General features: G+C 39.6%; 1 protein-coding gene across 4 annotated transcripts in view; it reads left to right on the forward strand.

Annotated features, from left to right (window-relative positions):
* Window positions 1-13,830, forward strand: part of DAAM1 (dishevelled associated activator of morphogenesis 1) — a 162,691-nt gene extending 148,861 nt beyond the window's left edge. For all 4 annotated transcript variants that reach the window (XM_004738862.3, XM_004738865.3, XM_045070058.1 and 1 more), the window contains 5 exons: window positions 1,243-1,350; window positions 2,903-2,963; window positions 5,835-5,966; window positions 9,888-10,058; window positions 11,136-13,830. In XM_004738862.3, coding sequence (XP_004738919.1) covers window positions 1,243-1,350; window positions 2,903-2,963; window positions 5,835-5,966; window positions 9,888-10,058; window positions 11,136-11,345 — 682 coding nt within the window. In that variant the 3' untranslated portion in view covers window positions 11,346-13,830. The remainder of the gene's footprint in view (window positions 1-1,242; window positions 1,351-2,902; window positions 2,964-5,834; window positions 5,967-9,887; window positions 10,059-11,135) is intronic.
* The last annotated feature ends 966 nt before the right edge of the window (window positions 13,831-14,796 follow it).

Consider the following 14,796-nt stretch of genomic DNA (forward strand, 5'->3'; position numbering starts at 1 on the left):
CCTAAAGATTATGACCATGTCTTTAAAGAAATACATTTATGTCCTCTTGATTATGGTAACTTTCAGTAGACCAGCGGTTTGTGATCCTGGCTCTTAGAATTACTGGGGAGTTTTTAAAAATACCCGTGCCTGGCCCCACCCCCATCTCAGGCCCCGGCATCTGGGACCAGGTGACTGTAATGTGCGTTGGAGTCCGGGACAACGGGACCAGACCACCACAGCTTGGCCTAACAGGCAGTGTTATCACGCATCCACTGTTTCAATCCAGGTCAGTCAGGGTTCAGGCCTGTCACCACCAAAGAGGGAGCTGGGTTGTGGAGGTAGGAGCTGAAGTGTTGCTAACATTAGGAAATGGATTCTTGGCTGCAAAGATGTCATGGCCATGATGGCACGGTCCTGGTCCACGTCCAGACCCAGCCCTAATGCAGGTGACCTTCTAGCTTTCTGACCACCCTTTGCTACCCAGCAAAACAGATGAGTCCGAGGGGACAAAAGCTAGCAAAATAAATGAGTCAGGGGAGAAAAGTTATCGTAGAGTTGAAAAAGCTTAAATGAAAATTATCAATAAATTCTTATCAGTGAGTCACTGCTCTGTACTTTTATATTTAAAAAATAGCTGTGGGGCGCCTGGGTGGCTCAGTGGTTAGGCCTCTGCCTTCGGCTCAGGTCATGGTCTCAGGGTCCTGGGATCGAGCTCCGCATCCGCATCCGGCTCTCTGCTCGGCAGGGAGCCTGCTTCCCGCCTCTCTCTTTCTGCCTGTCTCTCTGCCTACTTGTGATCTCTGTCTGTCAAATAAATAAATAAAATCTTAAAAAATAATAATAAAATAAAAAATAGCTGTACTTTTTAGTAAATTAAGCACCCCTCAGTCCCTACCGCCCCACCCCCACCCCAGCTTATTGTGAGCCTCTGAGCACACCTTGTCTTTGGTAGGTATGTTCCTGTTGACGAGGGTTCCTATTCATTTCCATCATCCACATTTTGAAAGATGCTCTTTATGAGCCAAAGTAGTAAATCTTGTCCCCTTCCCTTTTGAAGATACTGGCTTCCTTTTACATAAAGTTGTGTAAATCTCATGTAAGCTCTTCCCTGTTCCCTTCTCTTGAGGATCCCTCTTAAAAGTCTCCCAAATCCTGGAGTGAATGCAGGAATATGGCATTCTCGCAGGTTCAGCCACTTGCACAGGCAAACCAGGCACAGATATTAAGCATGTCTAATACTTTTTCTTTTTTTAATTGTAGGAACATCACACTTTTGCACTATCTCATAACTATTGTGGAAAATAAATACCCCAAGGTCCTCAATCTGAATGAAGAACTACGGGACATTCCTCACGCAGCAAAAGTAAAGTGAGTCCTTCCAGGGAATTGTCTTAGTTTTTTTGTTTTTTGTTTTTTTTTTAAATCACTTAGACTGTGCTTTAGCCATTGAGGCAGTTAGCTGGCATTGCATGAAGAGGCTCCTTCCGTTTGCTTTCCCCTGAATAACATATGAAGTAAAGTTTGAAACCTGTCCAAGTCACTGAAATATGCTACATGGTTTTGAATATATATATATATATATATATATATATATATATATGCATGCATGTTTTTCTAGCTTCTTTGGACTACTCCTGCATGTAATTTTAACTTCCAGAAAACCTTATTTTCTGAGTTATTAAGAGGATTATAAAGGAATGTGGTTTCGCTCGTACATCTAAAAGGTACTTCTATTCAATACAGGTAGGAACACCCTTAGTTAACAAGGATACATAGCTAAGCAAATAGAACCTAAATGTCAGGGCATTGCTAGTAATTTTCACATGTGCACACACTCTCAGGAACCAAGGAAGCCTTTTAATGGAAAGCAGTCTTTATGCAAATGAAGGAACTAAAAATAAAATGGAAAGTTGCCAAACTTTCACCACAGACTTCACACCACTTTTCAGAGACTGAAGAGCAGGCAGTTTCCCTTGTTCTTCCCTCCTCCTTTTGGCCCTTTAAAAACATACATGTGTATTTAAAACTGCATCTCTTTTGCAGTGAATTTGAAAAGAATGATGATGAGCCATCTAGTTTTTTCCCTCTTTTTGTAGAATTTGATAGAAATATGAGATATGAAATGAAAATGTTAAATGAAACATTGATGAATTTGTTTACATCTGAATTATCTAAGAGGATTGTGTTACAATCTCTGAGGTTTTAAAAGCCATCAAATAGAAAGTTTTATAGGAGAAACCCAGGAAACTTTCTCTCTACAAAAAGACAATGAAATCTAGTTAGTATAACTTTAAGAAATATCATCGTGATTGAAATCTAAGCCATCCCCGGGTGCCCGGCTGGCTCAGTCAGCAGAGTCAGCCACTCTTGATATCGGAGTTGAGTTCGAGCCCCATGATGGGTATAGAGAATACTTAAAAATAAATCCTTTTTTAAAAAAGGAAGTTTAAGCCATCACCTTGTAATATTCATATGACCAGAACTTTAGTGAAAAGCAGTGCTCTCTAATTACAGAGAGTACAATCTGAGCATGAATGCGGATAAGACAGCTTCTTTTATTTGTTCAAGGGGAGCCACATATGGCAAAAAATTCATTTCCACGTATAATAATTTGCCTTAAGTGAGATTTTCTTGTGAGATTGAAAAATACATGAAGTATTTTTGTACAAAGGGGAGACCTTTCGACTCTGCTCTTTTTAATCTATAAAATACACTTGCTGGCTGTGGAAAACAGAAACCATAATTCTGTATCTAAAGTCCCTAAGCTTAAAATGTCACCTTTCTGTGAGATCGGAGCATGGAAGGGAATTTTAAACACTTAAACTAGTGTGGACTTCTAGGCATGAGATATGTAAACCCATCATCTGTTCAATACGTGTAAGTCACATGTTGGTCACTAAAATGTTACTCTTTGCAACAGCATGACTGAGCTGGACAAAGAAATAAGTACCCTGAGAAGTGGCCTGAAAGCAGTAGAGCTGGTGAGTACGGGTTTCTTCTTACTCCCAATCTCTTCACTCTCTCTGGTGCTGATGGTGTCCAGCAAGGCGGGATAAATGTGGCGTAGATCAAAATATTGATTAAAAAAATAGCAAAGTAGGGAAACAAGAACAGTGAAGAAGCAAATGCAGGTTGTGTCACCCTGGTGACTCAGCTCCAGGACGTCGTGGGGGTGTCGTGGGGGTCTCGCGGGAGCAGGAACTGGGGAGCTAGACCTAGGGTTGCACTGGTTTCCTGCCTGTAAGACAGGGCTCGTTAAAGTGGGTTGGGCTAGATAATCCTCAAGGGTCCTCTCCGAGTCCAGGTTCTGTTAATAAGTGATGTTCTTTCTTAGCAGAACAGTGGAATACTTCTGTTGTCTTGGAGTTGGTCCTCTGGGGAGGATTTATTGAACAGACTTTTGGGTGTATGGTCCATTCTCAAGGCCAGGGGTCATGATGATTCAGAATCCTTGCCCTCCCGGTGTGGCAGTGGCCAAGAGCGCTCCTTCTGCTCTTGAGAACACATCCAGAGAAGCAGAGTGATTACAGAGGTGCCTGAGGAAGAAGGGTGGATTTAAGTTAGTACAAAGCTTATGGAATGACTGGCATTTATTAGAGGAAGCTTCTCTTCTGGAGGAGATGGACTTTGAGCTGCGACTTAGAGGGGTGGGGTGAACTCACGGACACAGCAATGAGGTTGTCCCTGGGGCCATGCCTCCGTGGAAGGAAAGCAGGCTGTGCCACTGGACTTACTGGTGACCATGGCACCTGAACGCCACGTGGGCCCCACCCAGTGTGGCCTCGAGCCAGGAGGTGGGTCAGGTCCAGAAGCCTGCTCAAGAGAGTAGTCGGAGATCCAGCCTGGCACTCGACAAGGGACACTGCTCCACAGGCAGCTCGGAAGGGTGCTCTTCTCTTAAGTCTCTCTCAGATCACTTCTCAGCAGTGCCATGAGGACCCTCCTCTTTTTTTATAGTAAAACTGTGCCATAGAAAGCAGCTGAATTCATTAAAGACATAACTAATAAAAGTTATGTCTGATATTTTTCTGCTTGTTTTTAATAAATTAGGGAACATAGAAGGCTTCTGCTTCTTCTTCTTTTTTCTTTTTGGGGATTGGGGAATGCTCTTTCAGAAGTAAAGGAGATGAACTGAATGAAAGAAATCTTTTTCTTCCAACCCCAGTGGGCCAAGGCACTGAGTGAGCAAGTGGGATGGTCTTTCTCAGATTACAGAGGCCTGCTGGTTAAGGGTGGTTGGGGATGAGACTGGTTTTATAGCCTTCACTCCGTTCCCATTTCCTCCCACTGGAAGGCTCTCTTGAGACAAGGGTCACAGTTACGACAGCCTTAAAGCCTGGTAATGGATGCTCTGACCTTTGCATCTCAGCTAGTTCAAGCAAGGCATGGGGAGGGGTCCTGGTGGGGAGGAAGTTTTGGGTTTGGGGTCTACTAAAAGTAGGTTTGCTGAAATCTCTCCAGCACCTGGGTCATGGACACTGTAACACTCTTTAACACAGAAACCTTCCCTGCCCCCCGGCAGCATACATGTCACAATGTAGTACCAGAAGGAAATACTGGGAGGCAGACCTTGGCCTGTTTAAATATTCATGAATCCTAATTGTGCTGGACACAAATGGATTATATAGTTTGAAGATATCAAAGATAAAATTCTTAATTCAGTCTTTGAATGAAATGAGATTATACATGAATGAAATACTTCAAAATTGCTTTTATATTTCTGTATCTCACATGCATACTTGCTGACTTTCAAGGCCAAAGTACTGGAATTATGGCAATGTATTCCAATCAGAGCAGATTCCATATTTTATAACTTTCCACTTATTTCGTTGGTTCTCATGGTGACATGAATATTCCCTGCTTTTTACAAGTGAAGAAACTGAGACCCAGGCCACTTGTCACAGATAAGAACCAAATCAGTAATGGATCAGAATCAGAACCCAGATCCTGTGACTTCTACACTCCTGCTCGTTAGTGCCTCTGCCAAAGCAGTTACAGAAGAATATAGATTCAGATCAAGTCTGATCTTGGTGCCCAGTTGGTGCCCAGTGTGGTGGTGCTGAGACTGTGGAGTCAAACAGGCCGGAGTTCAAATTCTGGCACTATCACAGATCAGCTTTGCACTAATTTAATCCCTCTATACCTCAATTTATGTATCTGTACAAGGAGGAGAATAATCCCTCACTCACAGAGGGTGGGATTAAGAAAGTGGATCTGGCAATGGTTGAAATTAATTACGAACATTAGATTTGAATAATCTGTGTGTTCATCACCCTGGTCATGGAGAATATGGGTAATTAATAAGACACTAATACTCCTACCTGCCTGTTCACGAAAACAAAATAGATGGTAGACAGTTATGGTGCCTGTAGTTGACATTCCACTGATCCAGATACCCTCATGTAGAAAGTCATTAGACTTGGCCAGAGGGAAAGAAGGAAAAAAATCAAGGAACCAGGATTCCCAGAATTCTGAGCACAGAATATCAACAGTTAAACTCCCTTGCTTTCAGTCACTCACCTTTGGAATCCAATTTGCTTTCCTTATTTAACTTGTTAATTTTATCTAAATGCTCATCTACTTACATCCTAAAGCTAGTATAAGAAATCACACTGTTGAAGTACTCAGATGATCGGCTAAATGGCTGTTTGCAAATAGTGTGGGTGCATGTGGGCTTGGCTCTGGTGTGGTAGATGGAAGAGCCCGGGGAGCTAGGCTACCACAAGGTGTTTCCGAGTAGGTGTTGATGTGTTTGCCATTCTGACTTGTTAAACTCGAGGTATATGGAAAATGAGGCAAGGTGTGTCCACATTTGAGGGCTTCCTTGACATTGTCCATTTCCTGTGTTTAAGGAGCTAGAATATCAGAAATCTCAGCCCCCACAGCCCGGGGACAAGTTTGTGTCTGTTGTCAGCCAGTTCATCACAGTAGCCAGCTTCAGCTTCTCTGATGTGGAAGACCTTCTCGCAGAAGCTAAAGACCTGGTAAGTGTCCCCTTGAGTACTGAGTGTTGTTCAATAGGGCTGATACCTGCAGATATTCAGTATCTTTGTATCTAGGACTGTGATCAATTGAAACACACCCTTTTTGTCTAAGTGGCCTGTGTTGCCTTTAGGTTAGCAAGACTTCAGGGTATTTGGATGGTGTAAGACCAGTAAATATTTTGCAATTTTTTCATGGTTGATACTGGATTAAAGTACTTACTTCTGGGAACCAGAAAAGAGTAGATCACGCATTACCAAGGCCACGGTGTCCCAGTACCTGTAACTTATATGCTGTCCTGAGACAGACTTAGGGCAGGAGATTCCCTCTGAAAATCTCCAGCAGAACTTATTAAAGGAGATGCACTTTAATTCAGAGCCTCATGACAAGAGGCATATGTTTTGGGGTTTTTTTTTTTTAAGATTTTATTTGTTTATTTGACAGATAGAGATCAAAAGTAGGAAGAGAGGCAGGCAGAGAGAGAGGAGGAAGCAGGCTCCCTGCTGAGCAGAGAGCCTGATGCGGGACTCGATCCCACGACCCTGGGATCATGACCCAAGCCAAAGGCAGAGGCTTTAACCCACTGAGCCACCCAGGTGCCTGAGGCATTGTTTTAATAATACAGTGCTTTAGGTTATAGATTCTTGCTATTTCAAAATTTTGATTTCCTCTAAAGGAAAAGTTTTCATTGGCTAATAACTAGGACTTCAGCTCCTCCCCACCCCCCATTTCCTCTTCCAAAATAAATACACATTTATATACATATGCATGTACACATCTTTTCTCTTACAACCCCCCCATTGTTAATAAGTTATCTTAAACCCCTACCCCGTCCTGTCGAGCTCTTCCACACTGCTCATTTCTCAGTTGCCACAATAGCCTTTGCTTTAACTTTCCTTTGATAACTTGAGTAATGGAAGTCATTTCACTGTAGTCGTCTGTTTAGTAATAGATATGGATGTTTGCTTATGTGTAGTGTACATAAACAACTGCTTGCAGTGCAAAAGAAGACTGTATTAGGATACATTAGTTAGTCTCAACTGTAAACCACACCTCCAACATGATTAAGTAAATGGAAAGATAATGTATGGTCAGAGGACTGCTATTAGAAGTCCAGCTTCTGCTGTCCCATGATTGATGTCAGCGGCCTCTGTGTTAACCCCCACCCCCACCCATGTCTTACATATGCCTCACCACTTTGGATGATACAGATCTATAAAGGAAGGGTCTCCCCAACCCCACCCTAACAAGGCAGTATAGAATCTACTTCCTTGAGGGCTCAAACATTTTTATAAGAATCAACCCTACAGTTAATTTGTGATATAAAAACACTTGCTCATGCACAACCTACTTTTTTTTTTTTTTTTTTTTTTTTTTTTTTTTAATTTTAGTGTGGGAACTTCAGTCTGGAACTAGTTTTCTTCAGACCAAAATATACATGACTTCATCATCACTAGAATTCCTAGATAAAAAGATCATTCAGGATGGCTTGGAGTGCATGAACTTAAATGATTTAGAGACTCAGTTGTAGGCCATCTAATGCCATTTTGTTCATACCAGAACTTTTAGAAATTAGCTTATAAAGCCGTGAAGACAAGCTAGAGCTTTGTGTGTGGAGTATAAACAGAGTATTTTTCCCTAAAGAACTCTTATTTCTGGGGTGCCTGGGTGGCTCAGTGGGTTAAAGCCTCTGCCTTCAGCTCAGGTCATGATCGCAGGGTGCTGGCATCAAGCCCCACATCGGGCTCTCTCCTCAGTGGGAAGCCTGCTTCCTCCTCTCTCTCTACCTGCCTCTCTTCCTACTTGTGATCTCTGTCTGTCAAATAAATAAAATCTGCCAAATAAATAAAATTTTAAAACGAACTCTGATTTCTTTTCCTTTTTTTTTCTAATAAAAATTTCCTGTGTTTATTTGACAGAGATACAACAAGAGGGAACACAAGCAGGGGGAATGGGAGAGGGAGGAGCCCTATTTCTTATATTAGGGAGCCCGACATGGGGCTTAATCCCAGGACCCTGGCATCATGACCTGAGCTAAAGGCAGACGCTTAACCAACTGAGCACACAGGCACCCCAGAACTCTGGTTTCTAATAGTATATTTCCAAATAAGTAAAACATTGAGAACAACTCCTCAGTGAAGAGAGAAATGGCAAAAGAACATTTTTATTTCAAATTTAAAGATATACCATGACAACTATAAGATGTCATATGCACACACATATAACTTTATAATTGTTTTATCTCAGAATAAATATTGATGGGGAATTGGAAGAAGGTAGCCAAAAGGTGCTAAGATAAGTATAGGGGTTGTAATGGACAATATGATGATTGTAGTTAACACTGCTGCATGCTGTGTTCGAAAGTTACTAGGAAAGTAGACCCTTTTGTGTGTATCTGTATAGGGTGATGGGTGTTAACCAAATCTGTTGTGATCATTTCACAATATACTGAAGTCAAGATATTATGCTGTACACCTTAATTTTATACAGTGCTATATGTCCATTATATTTCAGTAAAACTAGGGGGGATAAAAGAATAAATACTAAAAATATTTCCTATAGGGAGATAGTGTTACCAAAATATCAGAAAAAAATACAATAAAGGAGATAATGCAAGAAAAATAAAAGCAACTTTAAATTCTTGGGTTGGGGGCACTGCACCAACACTTCATAGTCTAAATGAAGAAAATTAGAAAAAAAAAAAAAGAAGAAAAGAAAATTAGAGATCTGGAAAATGTTAAGTAGTTGATTAGGCATAGAGAATGAGAATTCATTTGACTCCGAAGCTGGAAACATCTTCCTTAGTAGCTTAGGAGTAACAGCATTAGATCCTTACAGAGGGAAGAAAATTTCTAAAAAACATTATGACTGGCGTTGAACATTTTTTGGATAGTCATGATACTGCTAAGACTCCTAAAATCATGCAGTCTTGAGTTATGAAGATAACTACCAGGAGAACTAAAACTAGAAGAGTACAGTATAGGAAATATAATCAGGAAAATTGTAATAACATTTGGTGACAGATGGGGACTGCACTTTTCCTGGTGGGCACTGAATACTGTATAGAATTGGTGAAACATTATGTTGTACACCTGAAACTAATATAACACTGTATGTTAATTATACTTCAGTTTAAAGAATTAAAATCTTAAATAAGCTGATACATTGACCAACTCAAAGGAGGAAAAAATACTGAGGAGACTGGAAATAACTATTTTGTTATAAGAGACATATATTTGTATTAATTTTTTTATCTCTACCTTAATATTTTGCATTTTAGCTGTTTTGAGAGGATTTGCACCAAAAGGGATTCTCTCTAAGAAAGAATTTGGAATAAAATTGTATTCTCAGTCATAAATTCGGTGTTGCATTAATGATTCTGTAGTCCGTGACTGTTTTCTAACTGAGGCCCAGGAAATATCACAATGCTAGTGTTACTTAGGATTAGGAAAAGCAGCTAAGAAGCACTGGATCCCATTTGCTTTTGATATTAACCATATGGCACCAATAAATGATATTAAACTGCTTCAAAGAAAAGTTAAAAGTACAAGTTTCCCTACCCCTGCCGAGTTTGCTATTAGTTTTACGTCTTGAGTGCTCTGCCCTGTGATATTTTGCTTTCTTGTTTTTACTACTGTTTAGTTAATAAAAAGTCAGAGTAGGTAATCATTGGTGTTAAGCTGAAATGAGGTGGAAAAGAATAAATAGTTTCAAAAGTCAAGGAGTATTAAATTTTTTACTTTAGCAGTGATTGATGGGCCTGTTCAGCAGCCAAAGATAAATACAGGCTCATTGAACTTCAGCAAGTTATATTTGAGTCTTTCTGAACATCACTGCTTTCTAGAGAGATTTCTGTTTGATCACACAATTCCTCTGGAACACTGACCTTCTTAAAACTACCCCCCCCCTTTTTTTTCTTCCAGTTTACTAAAGCAGTGAAACACTTTGGGGAGGAAGCTGGCAAAATCCAGCCGGATGAGTTCTTTGGCATTTTTGATCAGTTTCTTCAGGCTGTGTCAGAAGCCAAACAAGAGAATGAGAACATGAGAAGGAAGAAGGAGGAAGAGGAACGCCGCGCTCGCATGGAAGCCCAGGTAACATAATGAGGATCTCCGCCGTTTCCACCTCCTGCAAATCCCAGAACTGCTGCTGCTTGGTGTGTAGACGGCGCTGTGATGTGCCAGCGGGAAGGAGAGCATCGAAGTACTCTCTAGAATGCTGCTCTGAGTTTGAGTCACCGTAAGTCTCTCTCAGGCAGTCAGGCAGTATATGTCCAAAGACTGAACAGATATATTTCTACATCCTCTGATCTGGAGTTTCATTTCCCAGAAATCATTATAAAGAAATAACCCTAAATTTGCCCAAAGAGAACCAGCCACAATCTTTATAATAGCCCTCATATGGAAACAACCTGAATGTTTACCAACCAGGCATTAGCTTTAAATGGTGTAATAGCTACCTAATGGAATATGCAGTCCTTGGAAATCACATTTTCAAAGAATATTTAATGATAAAAGAAAGTTTACAAAATTACTTCTGTGTAAATCTTTTTTTTTTTTTTTTTTTTTTTTGGTAAGGTAAGTGTTAATAGGGAAAATGATAGTGGTGGGGTCTACCCCCTGCAGGCTCACAATGGTTAGCTCTTAACAGTAGGATTGAGGATGATTTTTCCACCTTTGTTTATATGAATTGTGTAAATTTTCTCTAATGCATGTATAATTTGGTTTTTAATAATAATAACCCATGTGTAGCCAGCTCCAGGCATCCACAGGGGATAGAAGCTAAGCCTTAGATGTGAGGAAAGTGGTCCTATGAGCGTTTGCTTTAGTCTCTCTATACTATCAAATAAACTAATATTTGGGGTCTGTTCAGTGATAACTTCCTCATTCCATGATAGGCACAGGAATTGTCCTAGTTGCTCTTGTTTTAACTAGAATATCATGAGGTTTACCTAGATTCTAGATGGTGAGTGTCTAATCTTCATTATTCATTGCTTCTACAATAAGACCTCAAGTCCCAGTTCCCCGTCTCTTGTGAGGTCCGAGGGCGTTAGCAGCTGTTGGATGCACATGGGTTGATGTGACTGGAGTATGGCCATATTACAAGGACTTCATCTCCACTGAAAACAAAACACTTCGACACTTCTGTAAAAGGTTGCTTTCTATTTGCAGCTCAAAGAACAACGTGAAAGGGAACGTAAAATGAGGAAAGCAAAAGAGAATAGTGAAGAGGGTGGAGAGTTCGATGACCTGGTTTCAGCTCTACGCTCAGGAGAAGTATTTGACAAAGACCTTTCTAAGCTGAAACGGAATCGCAAGCGTATTACCAACCAGATGACGGACAGCAGCCGAGAGAGACCAGTCACAAAACTTAATTTCTAATTTTCCTTGGATACTTTTTTTAGAACGCTCATTAGCAGCCCTTTGAAGTGACTAGAACTTTTCATAACACTGCCTTGCAATCCAAACAGTGGCAATTTCTTCTTTCATCTGTGAGTGAATGTGTGAATGTGTGTGTATGTAAATGTATGTGTACATATATATTAAAAAAATGTATATAGAAGTCTGAGTGTTGTCTGGAGACCTATATGTATGGTTAAAAAAAAAATCTATGTTAATGTATGTGCTCAGAAACTTTTGTGTATGCATTTGTATTGAATATGGCTCATTTTCTTCCCCTGAACGCCATGGCTGTTCAGAAGCACAATATAATCTCCTGAAAGAGGTGACAGAGACATTCCCTAGAGTAAAAAGGAAAAACAAAAGCAAAAAAAAAAAAAAAAAAAGGCTTGAGAAATATTTTATGGTTTCCAAGCTTGGTATACTTTGAAATTATTTTCATTGATAAAACTAGTGTTGGAAAAATATAGATTTAAAATGGTTTTTGATAGTTGACAATGTGACACTGGTGTATTGCATCAGTAATTGATAGGACCAGCTTAGAATTTCCGACATTGGTGTGGGGGTGCAGTCTGTAAATGTTCATTGAGAACATCTTGCACACAATCTGAATTATGTAGAATGTCAGACTTTTTTTATATATTTAAAACTTGGGCATCAATTTTTTCCCCCTGATTTCATCAAGTTCTCTGCCAAGTGCTCTTGAAGATTTATTTACATTGCTTTTGAAAAGAACACTATTTATCTAAATGCAATTCGCGCTCTTGTTAAAGAACAAGATTGCCAGAATGTGCTTATTGTTCGACAATATAGATATATAAACTTTAAAAATAAAATTTCCCACCCAAGACCTAAAAGGAGGAATTCTCTGACGGGATAAAAATTATTTAAAATTTTTTATGGGGTACCTTTTCTTTTTCCTTTTTTTTTTTTTTTCCTATTTTGTAGGACAAGCTGCATCTTCTGTCAGTATGGGTCTGGACTAAAGGACACTTAGTGAATGCACAAAATGTCAACAACACCAACAGAGATGCCAAGATCTATTTATCTCTAAGTATGTTTGAAGTGGTTTGTTGTTTATATGTTGTCATTTTAAATTGTGTGTCAGTAAAGCTACCTGTAAAATTTCAGTCCAAAAGATGAAGCTCTCAGGGAGAAATGAATAAAAACAATGAACATTAGAAAATAAAATATAGATGCTTACCATTAACCTACCAATTCTTAATATCCTTAAATTATATATAAAGAGGACTGTTACTTTTTTTTTTTTTTTTTTTTTGGCTTTGCTTTATTTATTTGTAGTGTGGGAGGGGGCTAAGATTCTCTCTTTTCTTTCTATCATTCGTGTTGTGGTTGGGTTTCCTGTGGAGAGAATAGTTTGTCCTGTTGCACTAGAACATTATTTACTCACTAAATTGAGTTTTTCAGTCAATTAACAAATATTTATTAAACACCTACTATGTGCCAGGCTTAGTAGGGCTACAGTGAGAAGCAAGACAAAGTCCCTGCCCCAAGGAGCTTATGTTCTAATGGGGATAAAGGGGTGAATAGAATACCAATATGCACTGTACGGGAATCATGCTATTTAAAAATAATTTGTAGAAACTATAATGCTTGGTGCAGATGGGAAGGTCTCTGCACTATCTGAAAGCTGTGAAATAGTGCTCTAAGGGTGGTCAAGAGCAGTGGTTTTTACGTTTTCCCCCCTCATTGCAAACCCATTTTATGGAAGTGAATGACTAGCAAATAAGGTCATAAACTCACCGCAGAGGTTGTGCTCCCCAGCCCTCAGTAACCAAGGTCTGCAAATCCACCGGGTTAAAGAGGCAGACAGAGACTTTGCTCCAAGAGGCTTGGAGATGAGGAATGGGAGACGATGATGGATGTGTCTATTCCTTAACAAAAGTGCCTCTATCTTCTTTTCTATTTATAGTAAGAGAAATTTGGTCTGGCTCAATTTTGGAACTGTATTTTGAAAATGGCTTTGTTTTACAGTTAAGGAATGGACAAGTGGATGGAGAGTCACATAGAGGAGCAAGCCCCTAGCGTGTCCCTCTTGCCCTTTGTAATCATCCTCATTTTGATTTGGCCATCCTGGTAGGCCTCCTTTACCATTTCCATTTTGGTTTCTTTCCCCCAAAGCTTCGTGCAGGTAATTCCATGTGCCATTGTTGAAAAAAAATCTACTTTTTAGATTGGTGCTGGTGTAAGTAGCCACTTTTCTCTCTTGGGTGTGTATTTTAAAGTTTTTTGTTTGTTTTTTTAAATTAATGCCAAAAAGAAAGCATTATAATTTGTAAACTTAATTATATGTCTTGTATCTTATTAGCTTAGTAGTTGGAACCTCTTAGTCTCTAGGTGCAAGACTGTTGTTATAGTACCAAGAAAAAAAAAATGTTGTATGTGTTATGAGATTGTACATTTTTTTTAAAAAAACAATATGCAATAAAGAGATGAATTCATTGGGTGTATGTATATGCTTTCTATGAGTTACTAAAACAGCATTATCAAACTTATTTGTACTATTAAATTTAAATACTGACAATTCTTTCCTAAGTCAAGAACACATACATATTTTTTAGCTTGTATGTACCAGACCTAGAATGGTAGTTTTCTGCTTTGGTAGTATTCAATATGTTCACAGACTACTATATGCTACCCCTTTCTGTCACTTTTCTATAACCTCTTTGTATGACTCCATAGAGTTACAGTTTCTCAGTATAGCTACTGGTGAAATTGTTCAGCTGGCAGTACAGAAAAGAATGTCTCGAGAATGAAAATCGTTTTCATTTTGAAGCATTTCCTTTTTTATTTATTTATTTTTGGGGAAAGATTTTATTTATTTATTTGAGATAGAGAGCATGAGAGAGGGGAGGGTCAAAGGGAGAAGAAGACTCCCTGCTGAGCAGGGAGCCCAGTTCGGGAATCTATCCTGGGACTCCAGGATCATGGCCTGAGCCAAAGGCAGTCATTCAACCAACTGAGCCACCCAGGCGCTCAGAAGCATTTCCTTTTTTTTTTTTTTAAGATTTTATTTATTTATTTATTTGACAGAGAAATCTCAAATAGGCAGAGCTGGGAGGGAAGCAGACCCCTCGTTGAGCAGAGAGCCCAACACAGGTCTCAATCCCAGGACCCTGGTTATGTCCTGAGCTGAAGGCAGAGGCTTAACCCAGCCTGGGAGCCACCCAGGCGCCCAGCATTTCCTTTTTTAAAATTAATTTATGATATAGGTCAATATGAGAAGTGTCATCTATACAGAGCAAGGGATGTGTATTATATCCTTTGAAAATTAGAGCTTTTTCTTGGCCCCACATTGACTGGCCATCCTCAACCCAGTTTGAAGTCAAGCTGAAAACAGATTGTCCTGTGGTTAATAGCAGACTTAAGTACTTCTGATCTTTGGAATGGACTCATGATAGTCTTAAAATTG

This window comes from Mustela putorius, unplaced genomic scaffold (assembly GCF_011764305.1).
Source record: "Mustela putorius furo isolate JIRA1106 unplaced genomic scaffold, ASM1176430v1.1 tig00000129_pilon_pilon_pilon, whole genome shotgun sequence".
Lineage (NCBI taxonomy): Eukaryota > Metazoa > Chordata > Mammalia > Carnivora > Mustelidae > Mustela > Mustela putorius.